Below are 13,582 nucleotides of genomic sequence, written 5' to 3'. Positions count from 1 at the left end.
GATTTACTTCTCACTGCAATTATTTGGAATGGGATTGTTTTCGAAGTGTGATGGCTGAAGATAAAAAAAAACAATAACAAAGCCTTCCAGCTGACAGATGGGTATTTCCCTGTAGCATGTATTGGCAACTCCATTCTTAGAAGGGGAGGAGAGTAGTGATAGAGCTTCCTTTCCAAACCATCAACTTGAGGAAGAGGAAATCTAGCATCCTACTCCCAGTTTCAGTGATGCAGAAAAATGAGATTTACTTAGTGCCCATACTAGGATGCTAATGCAGGGGCATTATTAAAGGAAAAAGATGAGGTTAGAAGTGAGGAAGATTTCCAGTTGTCACTCTCCTGGGGGGAGAGATGAGGGAGAAAGCAGGTATCTGATCATTGTTCCTGTCATTCTCATGCTTCAAGTGTAAAACAACTTCCAGAGGTTTACAACAGTCATCCCAGCTGTCAGGGCTGTAAATATGGAGCGCATCAAGCATTTAAGAAAAGATTACACAGAACCCCGTGGCAGGGGGAGGAGATGATTTTACAGGTTCCTGAATCACGCGGCACTGATAGCTCAGTGGCCCCTCTCTGTAGACTGCAGTCACGTTTCCCAGTACAGCTGGAGCGAGGCAGGGGGCAGGTACCAGGGAGGGAGGAAATCCTCCTCTCTCAGCGAGCTGGAAGGGATCAAGTTCCTAATAAGTGAATCAGCTCCTAGTGGGGCTCTACCCTTCAGTCCCAGGAAGTGCTTCGAGGGGAAAAGCAGGGCTTTTTTCCTCATGGCAGCTTCTTACCGAATTATGCTTTACTTTCTTAAGAAATGGTTCTGACGCAGCACACGCTGCTCTGTAACAGGAAAATATTCTGCAAGTATATTCTTACAGAGAAAAGTTCAAGGAAGAGTGAAGCTAGCTCTGATTCGGTTATTTACCATCAATCAGATTCTTGCTTGGCAGGGAGTGGATGATTATGAGCCTGAACAAGCCGAAAAGGGGCAGGAAGAGAAGTGGAGGCAGCATTCTTCCTATTTAAAGCTGCATCCCCTGAAAAGAGCGCTTGCAGACTGCACTGGAGCTGGTGCTGAAAAAAAGGGCTCTCAGACTTTGTCTCAGGACTGATGCTGAAAGACGGAGAGATTCCCCAGCTGGCTTCATGGTGCTAAAATAACCTTCAGTTTCTGCACATTTTGCTGCCCGGGAGGATACATGTCTAATAGCTAGGCATGATGGCAACCAGGGCAGAAACAAGAACTTTTTTCATCCTTGCTGCTTTGTTAGGGCTACTTGTAGCCGTAAGAGCACAAGAAGAGGAAGATTATGATGCCGGTGAGTTTTTTTCTCTCTTTTTTTTACTTTTTTTTTCTTCTTTTCCTTCTTTCTTTGAGTGCTGAGTGCTTATTGTGTTATTTGGTTAATGAGAGAAATTCAGAACTTTTTTTGGGATTTGTAGTTTATATGCTAAGAACGGGACTGTAAGGCTCGCAGTTTGGGAATATAATCAGAAAACAGAGGTTTTAAAAGCTGGACTTTTTTTTGGTGTTCTCGGGTCTCTGTGCACAGTCCTGTGAACATAGAGGAGAAAGGAATGATTAAATGCAAAATGCAGCTGTGGAGCACCCTGAAGTAAACTCTGCTGCCTGGCACAAACAACACGCGGGGCTGGAAAGTTTGCAACAAAAGAAAGTACTTAGGATGAGGCTAAAGGAGGCTCCGGGGCTGGAGACCAACCAGAGCTGGGAGAAGTAAACACAGGAGCTGTGCAGGGTGGAGTCTTTTTGCACCAAACGATGTCTGCTTTCTTATGTTCTTTGTTTTAAAAACACAAAAATGTCATTTTCCTTTCTTCTCTTTTCTTTTGTTTCTTTCTTTCTCCCCTTTCTTACCCTTCTCTGTCTCCTTCCCCCTCTGGCCCTGGCTGCAGAGGCTGTTTAATCCCCAGTGACAGGCTGTGATGGAACACAGCCTTCCCTGCCTTCGTGCTTTCCCACCCTTTGGCTCACTTATCTGAACAGCAGAGGTTTTTAGCAAGCTGTCTTAAAGCGGGAGGTTCGGCCAGCTGTGTACCCGACCTGTGCAACTTGAACTTTCTTAGGCTGTTCTGTTTCTTTTCTTATTTAACATCATTTCAGTGTATGTAGGGGAGAGGGCAGAAGAATCTGTAGTAACTGTTCTCTTTCATCAATCTGAGTGCCCTTGCTGTTTGTTGGTTTCCTGAAATGTGAGAAGGCTGGTTGCAGGACAGTTTGTCGCTATTGTACTCCTGAAAATGCTTTCCAGGCTTCTTGTGTGTTGCGTTTTTGGATGTTACGTGGAAAAGAAGCCAGAAGGGCCACTCTGTTGCTGTACAGCACAGTTAGTAATTATTTTATTGCATATTTACAAGAGATTTATTTTTCTTGCAGCTGTATGTGTCTTGCAATACCCTGAGTTGCACCAGAGAGCAAGTTTCAAATTCTGGTGACTAAAACAACACAATAGTTGTGACAGTTTTGTTCTACAGAGCAAAGCAGGACACCCCTGACTCTGTGTGACTGTCTAAGAAGTCCCATAGAGGGGGCAATTTGTATAATCTTGGGAGTGTAATTCAGATACTTGCCATAAAGGGAGAGCCATGGTACAGCTCTTTCAGATACGTAAAACACAAAATAAAACACTTTTGAAAATACTGATTTCAAATTTGGGGGGTGGGGGGAGGGGAGAAAAGCAAGAAATGTTATGTGAGACGGCTGTGGGTTCAAGTTATTACGTGCCATTTATTAGGTTGCTGCTATTATGGAAATTAAGGGATGAGCCAGTAATGTAGCAACACCTTCTGGGGTGTACTTCCCATATGCTGATGGCTGAAGAAACTGAGAGGTATGTGGTAACTCAGAGAGTAAAATATCCCGTAATAAATTAGTAACATCTGTTTGCACTTATTTCACTCGTTCCTTTTCCTGTTTGGGAAGTTAAATAGCTTTCGTCTACATGAGAAAGCTGCCTATGTGAGAAAACTGCTTCTTGTATACTCAGTATATTAAAAATGAAATCACAAAAAGAAAACAGACTGTGCTGTGAGGGATGGAGCACAATGAGGAGGGTAGGTCTGGTTTAAGTGCATAAATAAGGGAGTTTAAATTCTGATGCAGTTCATGACTGAAGCTCACAAATGCTTCTGCATGGGGAGGTTTGGGTTTTGGCTTCAGTGTTAACCTGCACGGAGCAGTGCATGTTGTATTGTGCTGCAAGTGGTTTCATCTTGGCAGCTGCTTAACTTCTACCCATTCAGTTGGTCACTGTCACTGGAACAAATTCCAGAGGCATGTGGAGAGACAATGACGGCATTTGAAAAAGCAAAAATTAGAAAAATGTATCAGATTTGCAGAAGGTATTTGAAGTTGTATTATACCATTCAGTTTTCATACCAACACTGGAGAAAAATGGGAAGAATTAGAAGCTGGTTCTGTCAACTACAGTGGAAGAAAGAAGAAGCTTTTCTAGAAGCATCTTAGAGAGTTTATCACAGCAAAGGTGATATCCGTATATTGATAGATAAGTTAAAACCATAAAGCAGGTAAAATTGCTTTAAAACGAAAAACAAAAACATGCAGTATTACAGCTTAACCATTTTTTTTTTTATTTTTTTTTCTGACAGTTACCTTGTACGTTTAAGTAATGCCAGTTTTATATTCTTTTTTTTTTTCCTCTTGGAACCATTGCAGGTTGATCTGTTTTGCTCAAGAGCACTTGGCTGGCAGTGCTGAATAGTACACACACTTTAGAATGCACATCCAGAATGTGAAAAACAGATACTTTCAAGTCTAGTTCAGCAAAGTTGGTCATTTTGAGTCTGACTGCTTTGAATGTGCCCATTAAAAAGTTAGATGGGACTAAAGCCTGCCCTACAAATGCCTAGGAATGAATGATCTGAGTTTTATGTTCCCTGTAGGGGCTCACACAGGCTCAGAGATGGAATAAGTAGCCAGAAGAGGGCTAAAATTACATTATTTAAGCTCTGAACCTCTGGTGAATGGTTTTACACAGTGTTGACTTTCTTTTTCCCTTAGGATTCAGTACACAGGAAGCAACTGGCAGAAGTAGTATGTGCATCCGGGATCCTTTCCCACCCACTCCCTACAGGAGTTTAAATGTGGTTACTCTATTCAAAGCTGTTCCTTAAGAAAAGTAGAAACGTACTTCTAGTGGAACATCTCTTGGTCTCTTGCTCAGAGCTGTCGCTGTGGGAATTACCTCCTTCAGGAGTATTTGTCTGCAGTTGATTTGGGCATAGTGGTGGTGATCTAATGTCACAGTCTTCTATATTTCTCACTTTACTCTCAGACTTGTCATTAGATTATCATTAGTTTCTGAATAATGCTCTTTTCTGAAAATTTTGAGTTGATTTATCCTTCCCGGTCTGTCTCTGGTAATGTCATCCCTATATTAGCTGAGATCAGTGCAAGCTCTAGTATTGATTCAAAGTATCTGAGCTAATTTCCTCTTGTTCCACTGTGTGAACAAGAACAAACAAATGAGGGTCATTCCCTCTGAATTCATGATCCTCTCTGACCTCTTTGAATTCATCAGGTCTTTCAATTTGTCTGGAAACCTTACAAAGAGCGAGGAGACTGAAACAGCCGAGCTGGTTGAATAGGGGCTATTAAATATGCCCATCTACCCCTCCCTAATAACAGAGATAGTATCTTCAGGGGGAAAAGAGGTTAATGTGTTGCACAGTATCCTCTCCGTGACAGGTGCTGGAAATGTGGTAACAAGTCTGCTTCATCTAAGAGAAGGAAAGAGAATTATTGAGCCTGCCAGATGCTCCTTTGATTTTCATAGGTGTTTCAACCTTAAAAAGGAGTCGTCAAAGTTCCATTGAATGATATGAAAGAGGGGAGAATAGTCTGTCCTGATAATTCTCACTATTTTAATGAGGATCTCATAGTGCTTTGGTTTTCTTTTCCCTTTGTTCCATCTCCCAAGATCACTGGCATAAATGCATACCTGTGCTTTCGGTGAGAAAGTGTGTGTGTATGTGTGAAGATACTAATGACCGTGGGTCTAATTTTTGCAAATATCTGGGAAAAAAAGAAGAGATTTTGGGTTCAAAAAAGCAGAAAATGTGAACCCATCAATTATATTTAAAAAGCAAAAAAACAACGTCAAAACGAGCAACCCACAAAAAACTGTTCTGCGGGGACTGACTCATGATGTGACTTCTGAATATCTGTGGTTGGTTCCCCTGCCCATGACAGTGTGGGGAAGAGAAATTTCCAGAGTCCTCAAGAAGATTCCTCCTACTCAGACTGAGTAGTCTCTTGCTCAGAAATTCCTCAATCCATATAAGTGAGGTCTTAAGCCATCCACATCAGCTCATATTCTTTCTATTTTGTTTTTTGAAGTTTTTTTTTTGTGTTTGAAGAATTACACGTGATGGTTGTTATTGTAGACAGTTTTGCCATCATGTTTCCATGCATAGATCATTTCCCTACAAACCAAATGGACATTTCTTTCTGTCAATCCTCATTCATGTTTTGGCACTCACAGGTCATTCTGTGATGAAGTCCTTTTATCTTCCCAGTTTGTTTCACCGTGATAACATTTGGGGTGATTTGTTCATGTAAAACACTGCAGGGTTGGTTCTGTTTAGCAGTATATATTAACTGAAAGCTTGGCCTTTTTTTGGTTTATGTCAACCTTCTAGAAAAAAAAAAAATTAAAAAATTCAGTTTATTATGGATGCACCTAAGAAAATTTCGCTTAATAGCAGTTCCTGATGTTTAAGTAGTATTTAGCCAAATTCATCTCTGGGTTAGCTGGAAGTTGCAGGACTTGTGTGTGGTTAGAAGTCAAGCTGGCCAACTCACCAGATTGCTTGGTTTACAGTGTTTTGTGAGACAAGAAACACATGGATTCTTCTGCATACGTGTGGGGAAGCAGTTACTCTGAAGGCAAACCTTTATGCAACACTACAGTCCTTTAAAAGACCCAAGCAGATGTTCATGGCCTGTCTGCAACTAGTTTTCCGTATACAGAGAAAGGCAATGAACTCCGTGCCAAAAAATAATACAGCAATAATAAAAAATAGTTGAAATTCCAACTGCAGGCACGTGATCTTTCCTTATATGTACACTGATTGTTTCACCCGTGTTTGTCTTTGTGAATCTGCTCATTTTTGAGTGTAAGCTCCTGACATACAAGAATTTCTGAGGAAAAATTTGATTAGAAAGAAAATCTCCATGTGCTGATCCAGTGAATTCTGTTTGATCAAAGAAAGACTGAACTTATACTTTATTTCATAGTCAGGAGAGCCTGTCCTCATTGGAAAGTGTAAGGCAAAAATAAATATCCTTTATTGTAAAATGAAAAAATCATCAGATGAATTTGGAATTACTTTTTTATTTTTTTGATAAGGCATTTGGGACTTGGAATCTTCGATGCATGAGGCAAGTGGCATTGCTGTGTCTGCCTGAAAGCTAAGCTGCAACAGACTGCAAACCCCTCTTGGTTAGATTGCCCTTCTCAAGCCCTACTGAGAGTGTCACATGCAGAAGGTCAGATTTAACTTGAACTGGAACGTGTGATACATATTTGGTCATTCATTCCAAATGTAATGAGAAGAAGATAAAGAAAGCGATGGAGCTTTTAGTACTGTAAAATAAATGTTCTTCAGTTATTGAATAAATGATATGCTTTCAAGCTGTGAAAAGGTTGCTGATAAGTCACGTAACATTCTGGGTAAGAGTGGTACTTGAGTGGTGCCATTGTGTACTGTTTACATATCTGATGTAGTCAATACAGAATGTGTGTATAAATTATACCTCTGCTATTTTAGTCATGAATTTTATTACATGATTTATGTTGGGTTTGTTTTTCTGATTTAAATTTGGCAATTTAAAGAGTTAGCGCAGTTGTTCAGCTACTAGAAAATGTAAAGCAGTGATACTGTCCATAGGAAGTAACACAACGTTTTCTACTTTCTGCACCTTCTCTGAAGCAAACTTTAGTGGTAAGTCTCTCCTTTAGATCATGTTTATTCCACTGAGGGACTTTCACTGAATCACAAATTCCTGATTGTTCTGGTTTTGTCTGTGGCTCATCCATGCCTATCTTTTATTTTCATGTGCTTCTTCACTTTGTAGTGCTAAGAAATTAAAGCCAGTGAAGGACTGCTTGCTACTACTATAAGAATGTAGTTTGGTGTAGAAGGTGTAGAACTCCACCAGCCATTGTCTTGCACCTCTCATACTGCTCCAGTGGCTGGCTGGGTCTTGAGCTGCGTGCTTGTGTGTCAGCAACAGGAATGATGGGCCGGATTCTGTGTAAGTGCACTGATAGATGGATCAGATGGACACTAAGGAGGTTTGACTTGCTTAGATTATTTTAAAGCAGAAAGTGGCAGGAAACATTTTTTTCCCTAAGTCACCCAGTATGACTTAAAATTGTCTACTGTGAAAGTACATGTTGTGCCATTTCAAGAGATCGTTCATTGCTGGAGGTCCTGGAAGGGAAAACTCTGTATTCTTTGTCTGCCCCGTGACTGATGCATTTCTAAAATTCTAATGAACATTTCTGCATGTTTTGGATATATTTCAAGTTAATGGCTTAAAGAGACCCAAATATTTAGACTTTGTTATTGCTGATTGCAAGGAAGAGCACGGGGGCCCTCATGCTTCTAAACATTTTTGCAAATGTTAATTTTGAATAATTACCAAATCAATATGAAAGCCTTCTGCAGATAGCAACCAATAATGGGAAATCTAACCCCCTGTTGCTTTTTCCTAGTAATAGAGGTTTTTGATGCTACGATGCCCTAACGCATCCTTGCTATAGGCCAAGAAAATGATTGAGAGTTCTGAACTTATTTGAAGTCTATGTTAGAAGTTTATTTTTTTATAGAAAAATAAATGTTAAATGTTCTGTGACTCTCTTTAATGCTCAGATATGATTGGAAGCTACACATTACTCGTACAAATAGTGATAGTGCTTTTTCACTTTGGTTTCTTACGCTAACTGTACATCCATCTCTTACTTACTCCTGAGTTGCATCTGCCTCACTGAAAAGTTTGACGTGCACCATAAGCCGGGGGAGAGGTTGTCTGCCATTGGATTTGCTACTAAAATTCTCATCTCATAGGTTAATTTACATTTATGAAAATAATAGTATACACGAAAGTTTAGATGCTGATAAGCACTCAGTGCTGTGGTAATTAAAATCTCTAAACAGTTGCTTACAGTTATGTTTCCTTTCCAGCAACCTAAATTTTTCATAGCCTGCTGTGCTGTCTTTTATTCTCGCAGTGTGAACAATTCCATTACTCTGCTCTCCCACCCGCGTTTGCTGTGGAAGGGTCATGTGTTATGTAAGCATGAAGACTAAGGAGGATTGTCAGGGGTCAGCGGCGGTGTGCTGCTGTCTCATACAGGAAACCACTGTTCTTGCAGACCCTTGAGATTCTTTTCATATCAGCTGCTGAAGAAGAGACTTCTCTCTGGAGAGTGAGGCTCGTGTGGTTCCTTGGCCATGCTACTGTCAATTGTAGGTAGACTGGTTTTGGAATTTGGGAGAATTTGTGTTTCCCAGTATCTTTCTGTAAATAGTAGAGTGGGGAAAATGATACAATGGGGCCATTTTTGTACTGAAAAGCTTCCATGGTATTTTCCATGTTCTGTGATTTTCATTTATAGCATAGCATGAGCAGACTGGAGAATTAATGTGAATCTCTGTGCCCCAGTTCTTGGGATAATGGGGCTAAATAGAAACACAAACAGCGACTCTGATACTGCTGGCAGGAATTCAGAGTTCTGGGCATGAACTCATGGAGAGTAGGAACAAGAGTAAACTGTTTCATTGAGGCGTGTTCCCTGCTGTGCAGTAGATGGCTGATGAGAAGGTCAACACGTTATCTTTCTCCAATAAAATATTTGCCAGCATCCTTCAGGAAGCTGAGAATCTTAAGTGAAAGATTTAAGGCGTAATGTCCGTATAGTGTAGAAGGAGATTAAGGAGGTAAAATATGTCATCATGAGACTATGTTTTGGCCCAATTGGTCCAAGATTAATACTGTGCTCTGAAATTACAATGGAAGGAAAAAAGACAAGAAGAATTTGCTTCTTATTTGGGAAAAACTTTAGCCACTTGACCCTGGATGCCTTCAGGTGCCTTTAGAAACTGTGCTGAGAGTTCACTTTAAAGCAGTCCTCCCTCTTCTTGGAGATCATAGTAAACCTTGATTGATCAGTCATTTATTTTATCCCTTTACAGTCCAATGTCTTATGTCACCTGTTTTGTTAAATATCTTAATAGGCCAAGGAAAAAGGTTTGGGGAAAATACATTGAAACAGGATCAACAAATGGAGGCTTAGGTTGCTTAGCTGTTTTATATTCAGCTTTGCTCAATTTCTTTACAGGGTTCTAACAAATATTTGTATGTATGAAAATACATGATCAGTATCCTGGGGTGATTATTTTCATCGCATTTTCTTCCTATCTTAGTGATTCTTTCCCTCAGCTGCAGTGCCTTAGGTTTTCCAAATATACTGCTTTGCATGTGCAGTGGCTGGGAACCAGCATCCTGTGGCACATTGTTGAGATACATGATTGAAATTTCACTGCCAATTGAAATCTTACTTTAAGCCATCAGCTTAAAGAAGTTAAGGCCCAATAAACAGGAGAGCATTTTGGTGGTATCTGTAACCAGGCCCATAGAAACGTGTCAAATGAATGAGTTTCCTTGAAGGTAAACTGCTGAGGGCTCCAGCTGGCAAAGCATGACTGCTGGTGCTACTCCGAAGCTTTCAGGTATCAGGCCATTGATTTCTTCTAGTGCTCTAGGACTGCACTTGAGACTTTAACCATAGTGTCTACGGTGTGTGTCATTGTTGTCACAGGGGAAATAGTTTTGTTTTGTTAGAAACCTTTTTCTCCAGATCACTGCAAAATTTTGCTGCTTGATGACTTTATGCTGCACTGATAATGTTGGAAAGCATTTCACTGCTAATAAAGCATTTGGTACTGGCTTGAACGTTTCTGGTGTGAATGGTGGGAAAATTAATTAAATATACATAGTTAACAGAAATCTATGGTGGATGATACATTAAGTTTAGGAGTGGTCTTCTGGAGTCATCTACAAAAAAAGCAGGTTTTTAATGAATCTCACTGATGACAATAAGGAACAAAATAATTGTCATCTGTGCGAAAATGTGGATGAGAATTACAGAGAACAGAATTATTGTAAAGTGAAGTCTGGACTGAAGGTTGTTTTTAAAAGAAACAAATTAATTTTGTGTTTTTTTATTCTTTACAAATTTTCCATTGAAAAAACGGCTTCTTATATTAAACAATAAAAAAATTAAACAATTACACATAATAAATAAATTAAAAATCTAGTGGATTTCAGTCTAAAAGATTGTTATCATCTTAAGTTCATGATGCAGACAAATAAACCCTACAGTTAAAGGTATATTTTTTTTATTGATACACAATCTTGAAACGTGGAAAAGCTTTCCATGTCCTATACATCAACCCTGGCAGTGTTTCTTCAGGAATGTCAGGCATTGCAACAATGTTTTTAGTGACACGCTTATAAGACTAAATTGGTGCAGTAAGTATACATTGCCTCTTATGAGACATAGTAATCTTGTATTTTATAAAAAAAAAACCTGTAAAAGCAGCATGAATTGTCTGAGTAGTGGAGTAGCATGTGAGAGCAACTTCTGAAGACATGGTTAAGACTTTCATAGGCCCAGTATCGAAATCAAATTACTTTGATTTCATTTTTATAAGCAGCTCACAGAAAAGGCTCTTGGTTTTGCATCTGAAATCCAAGTTTTATTTATCCAAGGCATTCTTTACAGGAAATCTTAGTGGAAAAAATATATATGTATTTTAATTTCAAATTGCATGCATTAGAAAAAGAACACAACTCTGAATTTAATCTTATAATTCATATTTATTTAGTAATAATATTACACCCTAATTCAGAATTCTTTCAAATCAGGGATCTTTTGGATGAGAAAGCTACTTGAACTTAGTACTTAGAAATTCAGATGTGTTTTAACTTAATGTTAAATTTTAAATGGGTATAATATGTAATGCGTTTGGTATATATGTTTGTGTGTGTGTATGTGTGTGTACATATATATATAATGCAGTTTATGTAGTGTGAAGTCTCAAGGCACTGGTCATTTCCATTGCATGGGAACAACGTTGCAAGACAAATGCATCTCACTGGTGAAGAAGGTAATGTAGGATGATTTCCAGATGTTAAAATGCTTGTTTTGTCAAGAGTTGGAAAACACTGAAACTTGCATTGGCAACAGAAGAAAAAAGGAAGCGAAGAACCCAATGTAAGAGACATCAGGCCTGGTGACAAGGAAAGCAGAGCATGGAAAATGGAGTTGTATGGAGAAGGAACAGCTAACAAAACAGTATGGCTGCTTTGGCAGCATCAGATATTAAAATTACATTGATGACTTGCAGAGTGCAGGGCTGCAATTAGACAAATTGTATTTTATCTATTTTTCATTTTTCTGATTGCAACTTTTGCTCCAGTCAGTCTAGACCTCGATACTGAGATTGAGTAGTTTTGGTGTGATTTGTTTCTGTGTTGTTACTGCAATTTGCAGGACTTTCCTATGAATTTCTGTAGTGCTTATGAATGCAGAGCATCCTTGATCTACTGTCATCTGCATACTGAGTCATCATGCTAATAATATTTTTGTTGAATCACATGGATTGCCATGCTGAATAGCTGATGTGTTTCGGAGGTAAAATTTGGCTCCTCTGCAAAGAAATCTCTAGATAGTGAACCACAGGAATTGTGGCTTCTTCTCAGGTTTCAGTACATAAACCTCTCTGTTGGGTTTGTCTTTGTTTTAGTACTTAGACCCAAACTTTGCAGCTTTACCACATTGTGTCAAAATGTGCACACTTGAATTTTTTTAACTTTTTATCAGGGGGCTGGGCGGGAGAGAAAGGTTAAATCTCAACCTCTTCGGGACATGCATTTGCCATTATGAAGAATGCCAGGGCCAACCACTGTGAGCTCTACTGCTCTAATTTTTATTAGTGATATCATTCTCATGGTTTTACAACGGAGGATATGGAAAACTGGATACTTTTTTTTTTTCTTTTTCTCCAGCTGTTCTCTGTTTCTTTGAGCCTGCCCTGGTTTGCCAGGAAATCTTTGTAGGATGGAATTTGTCTGTTTTACAGGCACTGTGCGAGACAGGTGGTGTATTTTGTTTGTGCTTAAATGTAATGAACACAGAAAGTAAATATTTGGTGATTTTAAAGCTCCTATTCAGCTGAAGACTTCAGAATCTATCTCCACACACGTCAATAGCTTTTTTTCTTAGAATGGGATGATTTGTATTTCTCTGTGTTTCCTAAGTACCATAATGAATGAGGATTTTAATTATCTCCATTTTTCATTTGAAAGAGGGCAGCAAACATCAGGATCTATTCATCTGAAGTAGGAAGCAATTAGGAAAAACAGTGTAGCAAGGAGTTGCTTCAAATAAAGGAGTAGTTATCTTGGAAATCTTATGTCAACTATACTGAAAAGAATGTAGGTGCACACAGTGATTATTTTAACATAAAAATATTTCATGTTTTTGTATTTTAAATCTATTTAGATGTTTACAGTATTAGAGGTCTGCAGGCTTTCCATAATCCACCTCGATATTAAATTATTCTGAGTTTTGATCTCTTTCTGTTGAAATTGTGAATTTTTTGCCATCAGCTATGAGTAAACACAAGGCCATAAACTCAGCCTAGTTTCTGGTTTCAGCAGCTTTGATTTGAGTCAGATTTGAGTGAAGGACAGGTTCTTGTACAGACACTACAGGATTTCTGCAGTAAGAACTGGCAAGTATGGCCTTGAAGGCATGAAAGGTAATCCGTGTGCTTAGCTATTGTAGATGCAGTCTTGGTGACAACGTAATCCATAGGACTTGGAGTTGGTTTAGGTAGAGTACACTTTTATTAAAACTAGTTTCTACTGACAGAATTTCCATAGATTGTACTTCTGGTCACAAAGAAAATAAATCAGAATGTATTTTTCGTGAATTGGATTTTATTTTTTATGTGATGACTAAATTCACTCTTCATCTTGCCCTTCCTTGCTCTCTTTAAAAAAAGTCAAACAAAATCTTGTCTATTATGAAGGCTGAAAGGCTGAAATTCTTTCCTGAAGTTTGGAAGTCTAAGTCATTTGTTTATACAGTGTAATGCAGTTCACAGTGTAATGTAAATACCAGGGCACTGTGATGCTCCAAAGTCTGCAGACAAAACTGACTTAGAACTGTTTATTCCAAGGCAGAGCTGGTTTTAGGACATCCTGTCATAGGCAGTGCAGACAGCTAATCATTTTGAGCCCTTCTGATTTGCAATAAATTATGATGTTTGAAAGTAGAACTATTTGCTTAGGCCACATTCTCTTAGTATCTGTTGCAGTAAGTAGATTTTTTTTTTAAAAAAAAGTTACCTGGTATAAATATAATTGGGATTTGGCAAATGATTTCTGAGCTAATGCAGGAAAAGCTGCTCTTGCCCCTTGCAGCGTGCTGTAGAGGCACTGCTGTGCTTCTATTCCTGGCTGTGCTCTGAGAGGA

The 13,582-nt window shown here is 38.9% G+C and overlaps 1 protein-coding gene across 1 annotated transcript in view; it reads left to right on the top strand.

The window, feature by feature from the left end:
- Positions 1-1,038: 1,038 nt before the first annotated feature.
- The window catches only part of COL5A2 (collagen type V alpha 2 chain), a 104,718-nt gene continuing 92,174 nt past the window's right edge, over positions 1,039-13,582 (top strand). The window contains exon 1 of the mRNA XM_015867838.3: positions 1,039-1,309. Within this exon, the coding sequence (XP_015723324.2) occupies positions 1,207-1,309 (103 nt within the window). The 5' untranslated portion in view covers positions 1,039-1,206. The remainder of the gene's footprint in view (positions 1,310-13,582) is intronic.

The sequence above is a fragment of the Coturnix japonica genome, chromosome 7, assembly GCF_054131305.1.
Source record: "Coturnix japonica strain WE chromosome 7, WE-NBRP24, whole genome shotgun sequence".
Taxonomy (NCBI): Eukaryota; Metazoa; Chordata; class Aves; order Galliformes; family Phasianidae; genus Coturnix; species Coturnix japonica.
Note: the sequence above shows the minus strand (reverse complement) of the source record. Positions and strands in the feature narration are given on the sequence as shown.